The 15,296-nt window shown below is 40.6% G+C and overlaps 1 protein-coding gene across 5 annotated transcripts in view; it reads left to right on the top strand.

Moving 5' to 3' along the window:
- Positions 1-15,296, top strand: part of LOC149249873 (pto-interacting protein 1-like) — a 218,144-nt gene that overhangs the window by 45,333 nt on the left and 157,515 nt on the right. For 3 of the 5 annotated variants that reach the window (XM_089458813.1, XM_089458812.1, XM_089458814.1), the window contains exon 3: positions 11,787-11,934. In XM_089458813.1, the coding sequence (XP_089314939.1) occupies positions 11,847-11,934 (88 nt within the window). In that variant the 5' untranslated portion in view covers positions 11,787-11,846. The remainder of the gene's footprint in view (positions 1-11,786; positions 11,935-15,296) is intronic. The other 2 variants (XM_089458815.1, XM_089458816.1) reach the window with 1 other exon arrangement.

Raw genomic sequence — 15,296 nt, forward strand, 5'->3', positions numbered from 1 at the left:
ATTTGGGCCAAAATTCCGAGGTCAACATTTGGCCAATTCCTTCGTGAGTTATTCTGGGTTTCTTGCGTAGAGGCTGGGATTAATTTCTCAGAATTTTCCGAGCAACAGGGAAGGCTCTAAAAATACATCATTTCAGGCAGCAACACCTTTCTAGGCAGTAACATCGCAACTCTTGGGCCGGATTACCAGCAGAGAGGCATTTTGGGCTTTTGCTAGCTTGCCTAGAGCAAGCCCAGGTGCACACATTCTAGCACCTTGTTGTACACCTCTTCCCATTTAATAAATTAGTAGACAATGCAGTTCGGTTGCCAATTTTGTGGTCTGATGGTCTGATTTAATTTTATGGTGTTGTTTTTATTATTTGCTTTGCATAGCACTATTTTTCCTAGTTTGGAACATTACATCCACAGAGAGATGGGTAGACGAAGATTGTAAACAAGTGGCTCGAGGGGTACTTGAGGAACTATGTAGCAAAGCCAACAAAGAGCATGGGTGAAGTGGTTGCATTTGGGCGAGTACTGTTACAACAATGCGTACCACATGTCGATTGGGATGTCTCCATTCAAAGCATTATATGGCTACGATGTGTTATCCTTTGCAGATGTGGCATTTTGTGACAGCTGGGCCCCCATGGCCAAAGATTGGGTCTAGGAGTGCCTAGATATCATCAAAGCACTCAAGGACAATTTGTGCACCACTCAGAACATGCAAAAATTTTATGCAGACCGACACCGGGTAAAGAGTGACTCAGAACAGTAAATGAGAGTGACTCACCCTCTTCTTTCAGCCTCCCTACACTTGCCTTTGCATAGTGCCTTTGAACCAAAGTTTCTGACCACTTCCCTTCTTGGATGGGCTGGTCTTCTTGGGAAGAACTGTCTTCCTCCTTGCCTTCCTGCAGAACTTCTGCTGAACTGGTTATAGAAGGTGGTTTGAACTTCTTTGCTTTGATCATTGATCCAAGGTGGCTCAAACAAATGTGAAGTACATCTGCTCCACAAAACTTTCATTTGTATCTGTTTGACACGCTGTCAACAACAACTGTTAACAACAACAGAAATACATACAACAACTGGAATGGCCTAAACTCCTGCTTCAACAAAAGAAACAGATTTTCACATCTTGTGAACACCTCCATGTCTTACATCTGCATACAAATGATGGACTAGGTAATAAGCCCACAAAACATGCCTTTAAACAAATGACCCTTCAAGTCAAGTATGTAGAAAAAGACCATTAGGACTCTTTTTCAAAAGATGAAACACTTCATCATTATCTTGATTTGGAGACCAAGTTAACTTCTTCCAAGTCAACATGGCATCACATGCATGTCAAAGCAATCAACCCTGCAAGTTAATTACACATACATGTTCAAAAACAAGGAAATCATCAACATCCCTGTGTTCATGCATCTCATGCTCATGCATGCATTTCATCCTTCAACTTTCACTTAAGCACACTGTACTTTCGAAGCTGAAATGAAATATAATGTAGATGCATCAATAGACATGCAATCTTAATCGGATAAGAACTCTAACCATTCCTTACCAATCCCTTCCAAAGGTACTACCTTTGTCTGCACATCAGCATCATCATGTGAATCATTCTGAGACACATCATTCATGGAATCTTCACTTCCATTTCTGCCATCTTCTCTTTCCACTTTCTTCAGCTTTTGTGGAAGCATTGCTGGATTTAAAGTCCAACATTTTGCAACAAGATGTCCTTGCTTATGGCAGTAAGTGCACTGCATGTGCATCCTCTTGACAACATGATTTTCCTTGTCTAATGGACCTTTTGGCTTTTTGCTTCCTTTCCTTCAAAAGTTTCCTGTGTGTGGCCATTCTCTTCCAACATCTGGAAACATGATGGTTATCTAAACCACAAAAGGGACATGCAATTCTTTTCCCATACATATGTGGAAATTTACCATGCTTTGCAAAATCAAAAGGAAAATGTTTAGAACCAGATTTATACCTGCCTCTTTCACCTTTATTGCCTTCATGAGGAGGTGAAGAAAATGAAGAAGTGGCTCCCTTTGGAACACCATCAATCTCTTCAAGGCTGTTAGAGTCTCCCCAACTCTCTGGTTCAAGTGTGTGCCTCTGAACACCTGCATCCTGCAATTGATGTTTCAAGCTATTGCATTCCTCCTGAATACAATCTTCACACTCTGTAATGCAACCCCTCCTTGGAGCTGTTTCAATGGCCTTCATGGCAGCCTTGGAACTTTCTCCATAAACTTGTCCATAGCCAAGACCCAAATACTTAGGCCTTTCCTCAATCATTATTGGCTCAACAATACCTTGTGCATGTCTACCCAAGCCTTTTCCTTCATAGCCCATCTTGGACATTAGCTTGGAACCTATGCCTCTAGTATGTTTTTCAAAAGAACCAATATAAGCATTCTTAGAAGAATTTGAAGACAAACTGGAATGGTTTACCTCTTCTTCAAGCTGATACTTGACCAAGGCTTCTTGGGCAACAAAGAGCTGTGTCTCCAACTCATGCATCCTTTTCAGGTTCATATTTGCAATATGAAGTTGCCTCTCCATTTCCTGCAATTTGTCAGAAAGCAACTGCTTCTCTTCCTCCACGGAATTCAATTGCTCTCTAAGTCTGCTGCTCTTCCTTCCATCCTCATACATTTCTCTCACCATATCCATCATGGTGGACAATTCTTGCTTCATGTCTTCATCAAAGAATCTTGTGAAGAAGGCAGAATTTGAAGACTCACTTGTAGAAGTTGTCATTATGCCAATGACTTCTTCTTTCTTCTTGTCCTTGCTGGACCGAGCTTTCTATAGCTTTCTCTTCACCTCTGCAAACTCAGAAAATAGTCAGTCTACAACAAGCATACATCAATCAGACAATCAATCCTTGACTGCTCAAACAACTTTCATACAAGCAATCTTTGCTTTGTCAATCAAGCATTTTGATATAACCTTTTTTGAAGGTGTGGTTAATCAATCTTAAGCTCTGATACCACCTGATCTGAAAATGGGGCACTTAGGCTTCTTGTCTAAGTTACAAGAACCTCTCCCACTTCCAAAGCTTGAAATATTCCCAAGTCTTATTGATTAACCAATGCGAAATTAAAAATGCTTGAAAACAATGGTGTATGCTTGTATTGATTTTTAACTGTTCATGTGCTGTAAATTAATGTGTTGAAACTGATATATAAATGCATATAACAGTAAATAAAACAGTAGAGACAATGCAGTAGTAAAACACACACAGAAACAACAATTTAATTAGGAGTTCACCCACAACTCTTGGGCTACATCTCCATGAGCTCTAGTCAACTCAACTAGGCTCTCTGGGATTATGGTATAAGTCCTTTTTACAAGCTCTTGGCTCAACTCCTGCTGTTCTACACAGAAACAGTGGGTTCAAACACCATTTTATCCCTTGGCTCTTGAAGCTCTAACTCTTGGCTTTAGCTCTTGGCTTTGGTTCTTGGCTCTTGGTTCTGGCTCTTTGGCTCTGACTCTGGCTCTTCGACTCTGGCTCTTCAGCTCTGGCTTTTTTCTGCCCTCTCTCAGTTTACAGCCCTCTTGGCTTTTCACTTGACTTCCAAGTGACTCCCTTAGCTGCTCTTTTTGCTTCTGCACTGCCTCCTTCGCCTCAGCCTCCTGCTTTGGCTTCGTTTTCAGCAACAAAAACCACCAACAACCTCAGCAACCAACAACCCACACCTGTCTTTGTCGTTCTGTGGCTTTTTAAGCCAAATCGGCGCTGTTGGTTCATTTTCCCTCTTGGGCTCTCTATTTTCTTGTTTTGGTCCGCTCAAATCCCCTCTTTGAGTGTTAGCAATCATTGCTAAATGCCCTCAGGGATGGATGCCACCTATTCTGTAACGGAAGGGTGCATCGGGCTTGTGAAATCCCTGAAACGGCCGCTTTCTGTTAACACAGAGAAATGCACTAACACGGGAAAAATCCGCAGAGAACACTGTTCCCCGGACTTCAAATGTCCTTAAATCTGGTCTATACTCCTATTGGGTCCGCCCACAAGTCGCTGTCGCAAGTCGCAAATGGCCTGTCCCTTTGTATTTTAGAAATACATTACAATATCGCAAAATCCCGTAGCAATGGCTTTATATCGGATTTGAAATGTTTATGGAATATCGTTTTAAAGTGCTATCGGGTCCGGCGATCGGATCGCATATATATATTTAACATATGTCCGCTCCTCTGTAATGCGCCGATGCGATATTGCGATGTGACTTGTCGCAATCGCATATTGCATCAGCCCGAGGTCTTGCCATATAGTATGGTCTATGCCAACACCGATTGCGATCCGCCGATATCGGCGATCGCGGTATCGCATCGGCCCGGTCCCATCGCATGTCATGCCTCCGATAGCCACCACCGATTGCGATCCGCCGATATCGGCGATCGCGGTATCGCATCGGCCCGGTCCCATCGCATGTCATGCCTCTGATTGCCTCCGATAGCCACCACCGATTGCGATTGCCGATCGGATCTGGACTGTTGATTGGCCAGATCCGACGGCTCTTGTTCACTGTCCCTTTGACCTCCGATGGGCTCGATTTTCGCTGTTTTCTCATGTTTTTAAGGCCTGATAGTGTTATCCGCCTTTTCCAAAACTTCTCCTTTTGCGATGGTTTTGACCTTTTAGGAGATTGTGAAGACTTAGAGGGTTTTTAGGACCCATTTTCAAGGGATTTTGCCCCTCTTTCCAAAGGATATAGACAACTCCATTTTATGATAACTTCTGCATCCTAAGTCAGTTTTTGCCCATTCAAGTTGTAGTAGATTCAGAATGAAACGATCTCTGCAATGGGGCTAGTTCCAGGAACTTCCTTGGACTTTCATTTTCCTCAGTGAGGAACACTTAGACTTAGGAGTTTATCCAAAATCCATTTTGGATCAGTAGCAATGTTGGGTTTATTCCAGAATTAGCATGCAAAATGTTTGTCAAAAGCTAGCTACAGGTAAGTTGAATTTTTTGGAATTTTAGCCTTGGTAGAGTACCTACAGCACTTTGCACATGAACTGTTTGTAAAAATGCCAGAATGAGCCAGATTATATAATTCTGAAATTTCTGTGGGTTTTTGGCATATTTGAGAAGGGAATTCTACAGTCTTTGTATGATACCTTTGATCTTTGAATATCTTCCTTATGGTGTATGATTGGTCAGGACGACCTTGGTTATGCTGTTGTCACCACATTATTGTCACTGTATGCAATTTTTTTATGACATAATGAAATACAGTTTCACAGTTGTAAATTATAAAGGAAAAAGAAGTAACAGTCTGCACTGAGTGTCTATAATTTAAACATCCAGCTAAGTACTGCATGGAAGCTTTTGCAAACTCCACCCCTGCATAAATGATGTGAAACATTGACCTGCAAGGAACCTACAGGTAGTAAACAGTTTGCACTTTAGTCTCTATAGTTTAATCACCCAACTATGTACTGCATGGAAGCATTTGCAAACTCCATCTCTGCATAGATAAGAGAGAAACATTGACCTTAAAGGTACCTACAGGTAGCGAACAATGTCCCCATCTTTCATGTGTTGCCAACGGCATTCATTTTGATACCTTGGAGCATATATACGTTACCTAAGCAGGAGGGTGGACCAGAATTGACTGATATTAGATTTCAGGGGGCTGTTTTGTCTTTTAATGGATAGTGTGGTGCCTTTGTGGTGATGAATCATGGAACCTGTTGCTTAGATACAAGATTTCTAATGGGAAACACAAAAAATAGGATCTTAATAATGTTATAGCTGCTCTGGAAGATTTCAGGATTGGCGGTTCACTTGTGTTACAAAGAATCTGGGGAGCAAGGAAAAGGTCCTCTTCACTTTCTTGGCATTGGAGGGAAGGACGTGACCTTCCTTGTCACTCAATCTGGTCCTGGAAAGCTCATTCTTCCAATATATCTCATGTGGATAGATATCTCCCTAAGGGATTAGCTTAGCTGAAAAGGATTTTCCATTGGAGAAACCTCTAGGGTGAGGGTGCTAGATCATGGAACACTTGGTCTAGTCTCTCATGTGAATTTTTCTTGATTCACTCGGAATGGCTAGCTATTCAGGAAATATAGTGGTTGATCCCACCCACTGAACTATGTAGGCTCAACATTCACACTTGTAGGTGCATTTGGTGTGATTGGTTATTGTGATATGGTAAGCTCATTCAGATTTATAAGCTCAGAAGGCTGTAGCAATTCTTTAGTATATCACATTCTTTCGAAGAAAAGCTGAAACGGATGTTGGAGTTGCTTGGATTAAGAAGAAAAGTGGGTGAATTACCTCTGAACAGTGTGGTCCTTTGGGCTGTGGGTCTTTGCTTGGCTACTGGTCTATTAGGGTCACCCTCCAAAGAGTAGCTGTCATGAACGGGACTTGTGGATGATTCTTCTCTTCATTTTGGACAGGTTGAAACTGTTCACTACATCTTTTAGAGCCGCAATTGTGCCCAAGTTGTAGAGCTTTGTTTGCGACACTTGGTGAGTTGTGCCATGTTAGTTTTCCATAGGGATGTGTACCCAAGGTTGGGGGCATGCCCCCTCATGCTTCCCACACTTTGGGGACTGAGGGACACCTGGGGAAACTTTTCTCCACGTCCCTCTTTGGGGGAAACTCAGGGAAACACATGGGGAAATGTTTCCCTAGTGTGAGGGATGCATTTCCCCTAAAGGGGGATGTCTGGGTGCCCACTCCCCTAGATAAAGGGGAATGTCACTTTTACTTAAATTTTTAACATTACCATTAATTGTTTTAGGATGTTTGAGAGTGGTTCCAACCTTATTGCACTTCTTATGAAGAAAGTAGAATTTCATATCCCATTCAAAATTCAACATATTTAACAGTTTCAGGATTGACAAGATTATAGCATTTCCATTCAATTGCACAATGATGAATTTGCATGGGATGAATTGTTATTGTTAGGGTTTTTCATTACTATTTTTATTTTTATAATTTTTAAAGACGTGGACCCCTATGCTTGGGACCCCAATATCCCGCCATCCCCTCTGAATTTCCCTAAAATTTGGGAGTGCTCTGACATGTTTTGCTTTTGCGTCTCTCCATGCCTGTGCCCCCCCATCCCATAAACTTGTTGGAACATAGCATATATGTTCTTAAGTAATATTTCTTGGAAAATTGCTCTGTTAGGTGATGAAGATCTTGTTACCGCTCAATCTAGCAGGGGTCCTAAGAGGGGTCCCAAAGGGACTACTACTAGACCAAGTGCCAACAATGAGACAAGGATCCACTTTCACCTCAGTTGATGACCCCTACTCTTTATGGACTTTCACCGATGGGAGGAGTCCCGATATGGAGGAAATCACTTGAATGATAAGATCAATGGCAATGTATAACGTGATTTCCTAGGCCCGTTCAAAGGAGACGCTGAATTAATGGTTCAAATACTTGAAGAAAATTTGAAAGGCTACCCAAGGAAGACCTATGAAGGATGACCTTAGGCTTAGGAATATTAAAAAATGATGAATGCCTAAGATCAAAAATTCCAAAATCCCTCACTTTTGATTGATGTGTTTATACTAGGGTTCAAAGTAAGGAAATGATGGCTCATTCAATGGAAAGATTCAATTAAAGTTTGAGCTTTGGGAGAAGCTAGGGTGACTTTCCACGAGAAGCCCCTTGAGAGAAATATTATAAGAGGCCAAGGGTTGAGAGATATACTGTGGTAAAGGCTCATCCAATGATCACCTATAATTAAGAGAAAAGGTTTTGAATGATGAACTACAAAGTGAAAACCTTCAAGAAATCCCCAAGTCAAAGCAGCTTCAAGGGTTCCCTCTTGGTGTGATAGTTAGGGCATCAATTTATTTGAAATTCCACGGTCGGAATTCGTTCAAAATTGGAGGATGCCTAGAGGAGACATAAATGAAGAAATTTATCGAGATGGTATCCTAAAATTCCTCTCTAAAATTTTGCACCAAGCACTAGAAAATCTCATTATCCTTAGGGGACGAAGAAAAGAGGAAGAAAAGAGGTGAAAAAATGATAGTTCGTTAAGTTAATGTGATCACCAAGGATCTAGGAGCATTGCTTGGCTATTGGGAAGATTGGAGTCAAAATGATCAAGATTTAGGAACTTCGCTCTTTAAGGAGGCCTAAAGAAGCAGCTATGCTCTCTGTGGATGCAACTTCACAACAACTTTAGACTTTTATACTTCAATATGCAAGATTTGATGGAGTTTCAGGGTAGAAGGTGCACAAACTACCCCTAGGAAAATTCGTTCTTCTTTCGAAGATGAATAACATATGTAATGAGCCAAGATTACAAGTGTTTCATAAAATCATATTAGTTTTTAGGGCAAAGTAAAGTCATGACACAGCATTCCATACATTAGAGAAAAAACATTATGAAACTTGCATGAAAAGATCACTTACATTACAAAATGAGTATGTCCATCCATAAACTTGCCAAATAGAAGCTCTAAGAGAGAGTGAAAATATTCCACACATCAAAATGCATTTGATCATCCAAATCATTCCACAAATTGCAGGTCTGAAACCTTTAGAAAGCTATATCCCCAATCCAAGTGATAATGAGAGATCAAATGAACCTCTCTTATATTTATATGATCCGCCAAGGGATTAGAATGGCCAAATTATGCCTAATAATGCCCCTACAATAAAAATAATGTGCAAATAACATTGTTTTGGTGACAATCCCACCAAAGAATTCCACAATAAGAATAATTAGCCTCTCAAGAGGGCCGAAATGATAGATAAGTAGCTAAGAGGGTCCTGGAAGGCCAAATGAAGTCCAACATGTGCCAAAATGAATAGAAGGGCTCCAAAAATAGTGATGAAGGGGATGACCCCTTGATCTCCAAGCAAATGACATGTGGTTCCCTTAAGTGGCTGTGGGGGCACAAAATCATCCTCATGGGTCTCCAACTAAATCGAACAAGCATGTATCCCATTTGCAAGGGCTGGAACAATGATGCAAGCCCTCCCTTTGTCTCCCATGGTGAGACACAACCCCATTTGGGCCCTGGATCAACTACCAAGTGTGTGGTGCAAGAGTGTAGCCGGCTGGGCAAGGTGGTCTAGGTGCAACATCACCATCAAATAAGTTGGATACGAATGAACAATGAATGGTGCTAAAGGATCCCATGGCATGATTATCTGCTCTCTGCTATAGTGGAGGTCCATGGCTCTCAACACACACCCTATAAATGCCATTATGACCCTCTGGAGGGCTTGGACCCCGTATAGGGAGACCAAACCCCAAGATGAAAACCCACTTGCAATCCTGCATAAGATCCAATGCGTCTCCTCACCTTCCAGTACAACAAATCATTAGTGTAATTGAGCAAATGAGCTTACAAGTCATGGAACCAAGTGGGCATTTCATAGTGGCACACCCTTCCATAATGGGGTTTAGAGTGTGCAGGTGTCCAAGTTCAAGAAGGAGGTTAATCAAGGACCCTATTAAGTGGTTTCAACCTCTAAGGGAGTGATAGGTCCATGGTACATCTGTCATATGGCAGGTGTCATGTGATATAATGATGGAATGGAGTGGGGCATCAAGGGAAGGCTCTAAGCCACATGCCATGGTACAAGGGTAGCTATGATGAGGGAGGCCCACACTTGGGTGTATAGATGTAGGAGGGAGCAATCGTGGTACATGAGTTACCCTGACCTTTGTTTTTCCACCCTTCTTCATATGCCTTTTGCCTTTTATTGATTTTTCTTTTATAACTGCTCGGGGCTCTAGGGATGAGAGCATGATGCGAATGATATAGCAGTGAATACCCCCTTTAAGGTTGGGCAGTTCATCACCCACCAGGGGTTGGGATAATCATGGGTTCCTTAGTGATGCAGGGGGCCAATATAGGGGCCCTATGAACCAAGGTGATGGCCATGATGATAGGGGTAGAGCTCATGTTGGCTTTTGCCCATGTGCTAAATTTGTATGTCCCGGCCATGTTTTGCATTTTATGGTACATTTCTTGTTGAGAGTGGCCAAATTATGCTTTTTACTTTCTTTTTTAACTGCATCAACCTCCGGGGCATCGTTCCAGGCTTGACCCAAAGTGTGGACAAGGGGAGGGGGAGGATAACTCCTTGTGGACCTAATGGACAAATGTGGACCTGGATGGGAAGTATGTGAAAAGGGGTTATAATGAGCGGAGGGGAATCTGGTGTCAGGAAGCAGGTTCACACAAACAAATCAGGTTTTCTCATGTAGTGCCACTCCTAAAGCTAGTCGCCAATAGAGAAGATCCCACGGGACTAGGATACAAGGTTAATCACCAAGTTGGACAAAGGGACAAGAGTACAGACCAAGTCCATTCATTCCACCAAATCCCCCCACTAATCCATGCCCAGAAGTGTCTATATGATAAGTAAGCAAAAATACCCAACTACATAATGAAAGCCATACCTTCGGGGTTGGAAGGCCCACCTTCAAACATATGATCATAACAGATGGGCGAGGGTGCATAATGACTGGCTCAGGTGGCGGAGATGGTGGCACATCGAGCTATTTGGTGGCTGCAAGGGGTTGCTGGCTGCTGGCTGAAGACAATCTGGGAGAAAAATTTCCCCTATGGGTGTCACCCACGGGTGGTGGGTAACAGATCTCATTACTCCTTTTCACTTTAGAGGGACTTGACATTGTATTTGAGTTGTCACCTTGTATATTTTGTGGAAGCTTCATTGTGAAGCTGTATTTAGCAGGAGTGTGTTTTCTATTGCTTCTTTTAGAGAATGATTGTTTAACAAATTAAACGTCATGTTCAATGACAGGACTCAGAAGCACTCTCTTATGGAGAGAGGCAAGTGATTGTTCTATTGAGGCTGTCTGACCTAAGGGCTCTCCTCTTGGCCTTAGGTAGAGTCACACCCATTTGTACATTTTCTTGTACCATAAATTTTTGTTAAATAACTAGTGTTTTCCGAAATGAACAAAACAGTGTGCACTAAGTGACTGGTCTGATATGATTTATCACTTACAAACAAAGTTTCAAGCTGGGAGTATATGGATTGGCCTGGGCCCTGAACAACTGCTTTCTTCTGGTAATTGCCTAGTAGCTAATTAACATAAAATCTACAATTGTTTCTTTCATCGAGGGCTTCTAGAATTTGATTTGACTCTTATGAATGTACCTGAGTATGTCTGTGCTTAGAGTTTTACAACTTGTGTCCTGGAATTGTCATGTCACTTGCATGTTTCAACTCAGCTTGAAGCCTATTGTTGTCCAGGTGTCTTAGATGTATTCATGGCTGGCTGAAAGAAAAAGTGGCTTTCAAATTTCAGTAGGATCTATGGAGTTAGCTCGCTGTTATAAATTAACTGCTTCAGTGTTAGTTATGTGCAAATATATCAATAATTTATATTTTAGATAAGATAAGATAATTTTATTAGTGTTGCAAATGGCAACTTTTCAGTCTAGATAAAGATAGAGCAGTGAATTATTCGTGAAGTTGTAAAAGCAACATGAATGTGTCTCTGTTTCTGATCTAACCAATATAGCTAGAAAGCATTCTTTGAAGTCCAACCTTGCTAAGATTATTACATCCTGAAAAAGCATGTTTCCTTTGATGGTTTGTAGTTATGTCCATTTCCAGCTTTGTTTCTAGCCAAAATTTCAGGATATCTTGAAAGTATTTAAAGGAGTCAGCGTTGCAAGTTTTTCCATTACACAAATTTTTCCTTTTAGAATTTGATTTTATAGGTCTCATTTTTGGTAAAACATGCCCAATTTAGGTGCAACGTCAATAAAAAAGTGGTTTTTGTTGTTACTAAAACATTACCGACTTAGCAGGGTTTGAAATATTCAGGTTGTGAGAAACAGACACATTTCTGCTGGTAGAAGTTTAGAACCATGGGGTGTTTTGGCTGCTGTGCAGAAGATGAAATTCAAAATGCAGCTGATGGTGCAACACCGATTATGGTAAATGGAAATTTTCCAGGTTAGCTATCTAATGCCATATCTACATAGCTGATCGTATGCCGGAGCATGCATTACTATTGCTAGCCTTTTGCTGTGAGAACCTTATATTTTAGCTGACGATTTGTGAACTATAATGCTGATGCTATACAGCAAGGGTTCTTTGAAAAATGTGATACTATGCCAGGCATGGACTTTATTTGACTTGATTTTAAAGTATTGCTTGTTTGAGATCTTGGTATTACAGGTGTTTGAAATGTTAATTTTTTGGTTTCTTTGAAATAGGTTGCACAACTCCACCTGAGTGCTGCTTTTTGTCCAGGCTAGCATATTGGAAATAAGTTATTGCTTGCAGTTAATGAATTAATGGACTCTTTACTCATTGTCTAGTGGTAGAATCTGCACTGGAAAATTTTCTCCTGTGGGTTTTTTAATGCATCTGTGCAAAGCTTGAATAATGCCTTCCCTGGAGTCTTCCCACAAGTGTTTGAAAAAGTTTCCTAATCTCCCATCAGAAGCAGGGACAAGCTTCAAAGCCCATCCTTAATTTTGTTTCCTGTAGTCTTGATATTGCTCAAAGCAACCATCTCTCGTATTTCATTGGGCAATACTAAAAGGCGAACAATTTCACTTACAGCTCTGAAGTACACCATGATAGCTTCTGCATTGAACTGCTCTAAGGAGGTCAATGACTGGAAAATAGTCAATAGATAACAAACAAGAGCAGAGTCGAAATGTTGAATGACTTAACCAATCACATTTGCTTCATGACCATAGTCATCATTAGAGAAGGGCATAATTTAAGAGATTGTCGGATGATTCATTCAGAATATTTCAACTTGTTATTTGATTAAGTTTCTGATCCACACATCCTTGGGATAGCATCAGATATGTACACATGTTTGTATAATGTAGCTAGCTAGATATTACTTACAACTTTACAAGTTAACAAGAGATGATAATGATGTGCAGGATTTGGACTGCCAAATAAATAGGAAGCTAGGGTTGCATAAATTGAAAGATGTAACCTTTACGTGGAAACCATTGTATGCATATACTTGCACATTATGTACAATAGTTAGATATCAAGTTCTGTGCTTGAAATGCTTCTACCTTGATGCAGTACAAGACTGGCTCTAGATAGCATTCAATCATCACCGGGATTTAGTGTACTTCAACTGCTTTTGGGGTGCAAGGAAATCTTCTTGAAGACAAACGAAGGCATATGCTTGTGACTAGTGTCGAGTTATTTTTCAACATAGGAATATTTCCCTTTTGGTTGGGAAGACAATACATTTTTCTATTGATCCATAAAATGTTGTGGATATTTCATTGGGACAGTTCGTCACAACAGATCTTATAACACTGAAATCTTAGAATATGCAGGTTTATTTTCTTAGTTCTCAGATTTCTTATCTCTAGCTTATGGATTGAATTTAAGAAATAATTGAAATATGAAAATGAAGAACAGGTGCAAAATACACACCATCTACACAAATGAACACAATAAATCTAGGGAAACTCAATATTGGAGGAAAATCAGCTAGAAGTCGAGGCCTATGCTCTGCTCTCTTTGTTTCAGTTATCAAAATGCACATACAAAGGCGTGGGCACTCATTATGGAGTTCGCTTTTGACAATGTAGCCCAGCGAAGCACGACCCTTATAAGACCCTTCAAGACTTGTGGGTCTTGACGAGTCATATGCTGAAACGAGTCACTCTCATAGAACCTGTACATAAGACCCTTACCCGCGTTGACTCGCATAAGACTCACGTTGACTCGTTGACTCGCATACGACTCGTATCAAACTCGTATGGACTCATATAAGACCCATCCATGGCAGCGAATTTCGATTATTTTTATTTTTATTTTTATTTATTTATTTATTTTTTGTATTTCGCTGAGTCTTATATGGGTCGTTCCCGATTCTTATATGAGTAGCCAAGTCAATAGCCAAATGAGTCTTATACGAGTACGAGTTGTGCAACATTGCTGTAGCTTGAATGGCTGCTACAAAATAATCCTCCTCCTTTGTTATGCTCCCAGAATACCACTCCTAAATGTTTTGCTTGGCTATGGAACAAATACAATGCTAAAGAATGGAGCCCCTTCTCCTCCTAACGGATCGATATTTAATATAACCTGATAGCCAGCTAGGGTTTAGAGTTTTGACTTCCTCAACCATCAATTAGTGTGAACATTTTGGACCTTCTAGAATCTTCTTGAAATCCCACATGTGGCTAGCCCCACATGTGTGAGTAATAGGGGTTGACGTTGCATCCACTCGTACCGTGGTCAACATGGCAGGTCAACTTGCAGGAGGCATAACTTTTGCGTACGAGATTTGATTAAGGTGATTTTTGTGTCATTGGGAAATTCTTCTTGTGTAGAACAAGATGAGGGGGGTGGGAACAAAGCTTGCGAACTTTTGACCCTAAAAAATGTCATTTTATGCCTCAAAATGGCTTCGGAAGGTTCCAAATCCCAATTTTCGAAATTGGGACCTACCACTAAAATGGGGCCTGCGAGCTAATTCCTCCAATATTTCCACCTAAAAAGTTACAAGATAGATGACAAATTGTATGATGATCCAATCTGGATCATACCTATCCATTTAGGGGGTCTTTTGGTCACCAAAAGCTTTACGAAATGTGGTGAGGAAATTTTTCCTCTACCTTCTCCTTGGAGTACTATTTTTCTTTTCTTGGAACGTGTCCTTTCACCCAATTTGCCTGTTGACCACTCCGCGTTAACTACCCTATAGCAGTGTACATTTTTGCAAGAAAATTTCATCATGCTCAGGCAGTAAAGATTTTCCAGATTTCATCATCATTTTTAGTGATATTTTTGTAAAAGTTGTCAACTCATTCTGCAAGTTTATAATGTAAATGATCCTAGTAGGACCATCCATGTATGTAACAACCCAGGTAATCCTAGCTTTTTGGTGACGGTTTCCATTTGAGGAGGTTTTTCGTCTCACTTATTCATGTGTGTTTCTAAACACAAATGATTGACAAAGTTTTTCTCTCCAACCTCACCCCAAAGTTAGGGTGGATTTTGTCGTCAAGATTTAGGTAAGTCCTAGTGTTCTAGTTGAGTCTTCTGTAAAGTAATTTGGGAGTAATTTAAGCTAATTGGCTAAATTGCTTTATTACAAATTACTTGGTCTACTAGATCATATTTGAGTCACAAAATTGGGTAAATGATTGACAGTCTATAATGAATGGATATTGCCCCTTCATGTATTAAATTGTAATATCTTGATGTAAAAAATATTTTAGTGCATGGTCCCTCATATTTAGACACCATGGTTAAATTATTTGAGGGTTGGAAAAATTATTAATCCCCTCATGAGTCAATTAATTAAATTTTCTGGCAAAAAT

This window comes from Pinus tabuliformis, chromosome 7 (genome assembly GCF_031772625.1).
Source record: "Pinus tabuliformis cultivar Carrire ecotype Pingquan chromosome 7, CPIR1, whole genome shotgun sequence".
NCBI lineage: Eukaryota > Viridiplantae > Streptophyta > Pinopsida > Pinales > Pinaceae > Pinus > Pinus tabuliformis.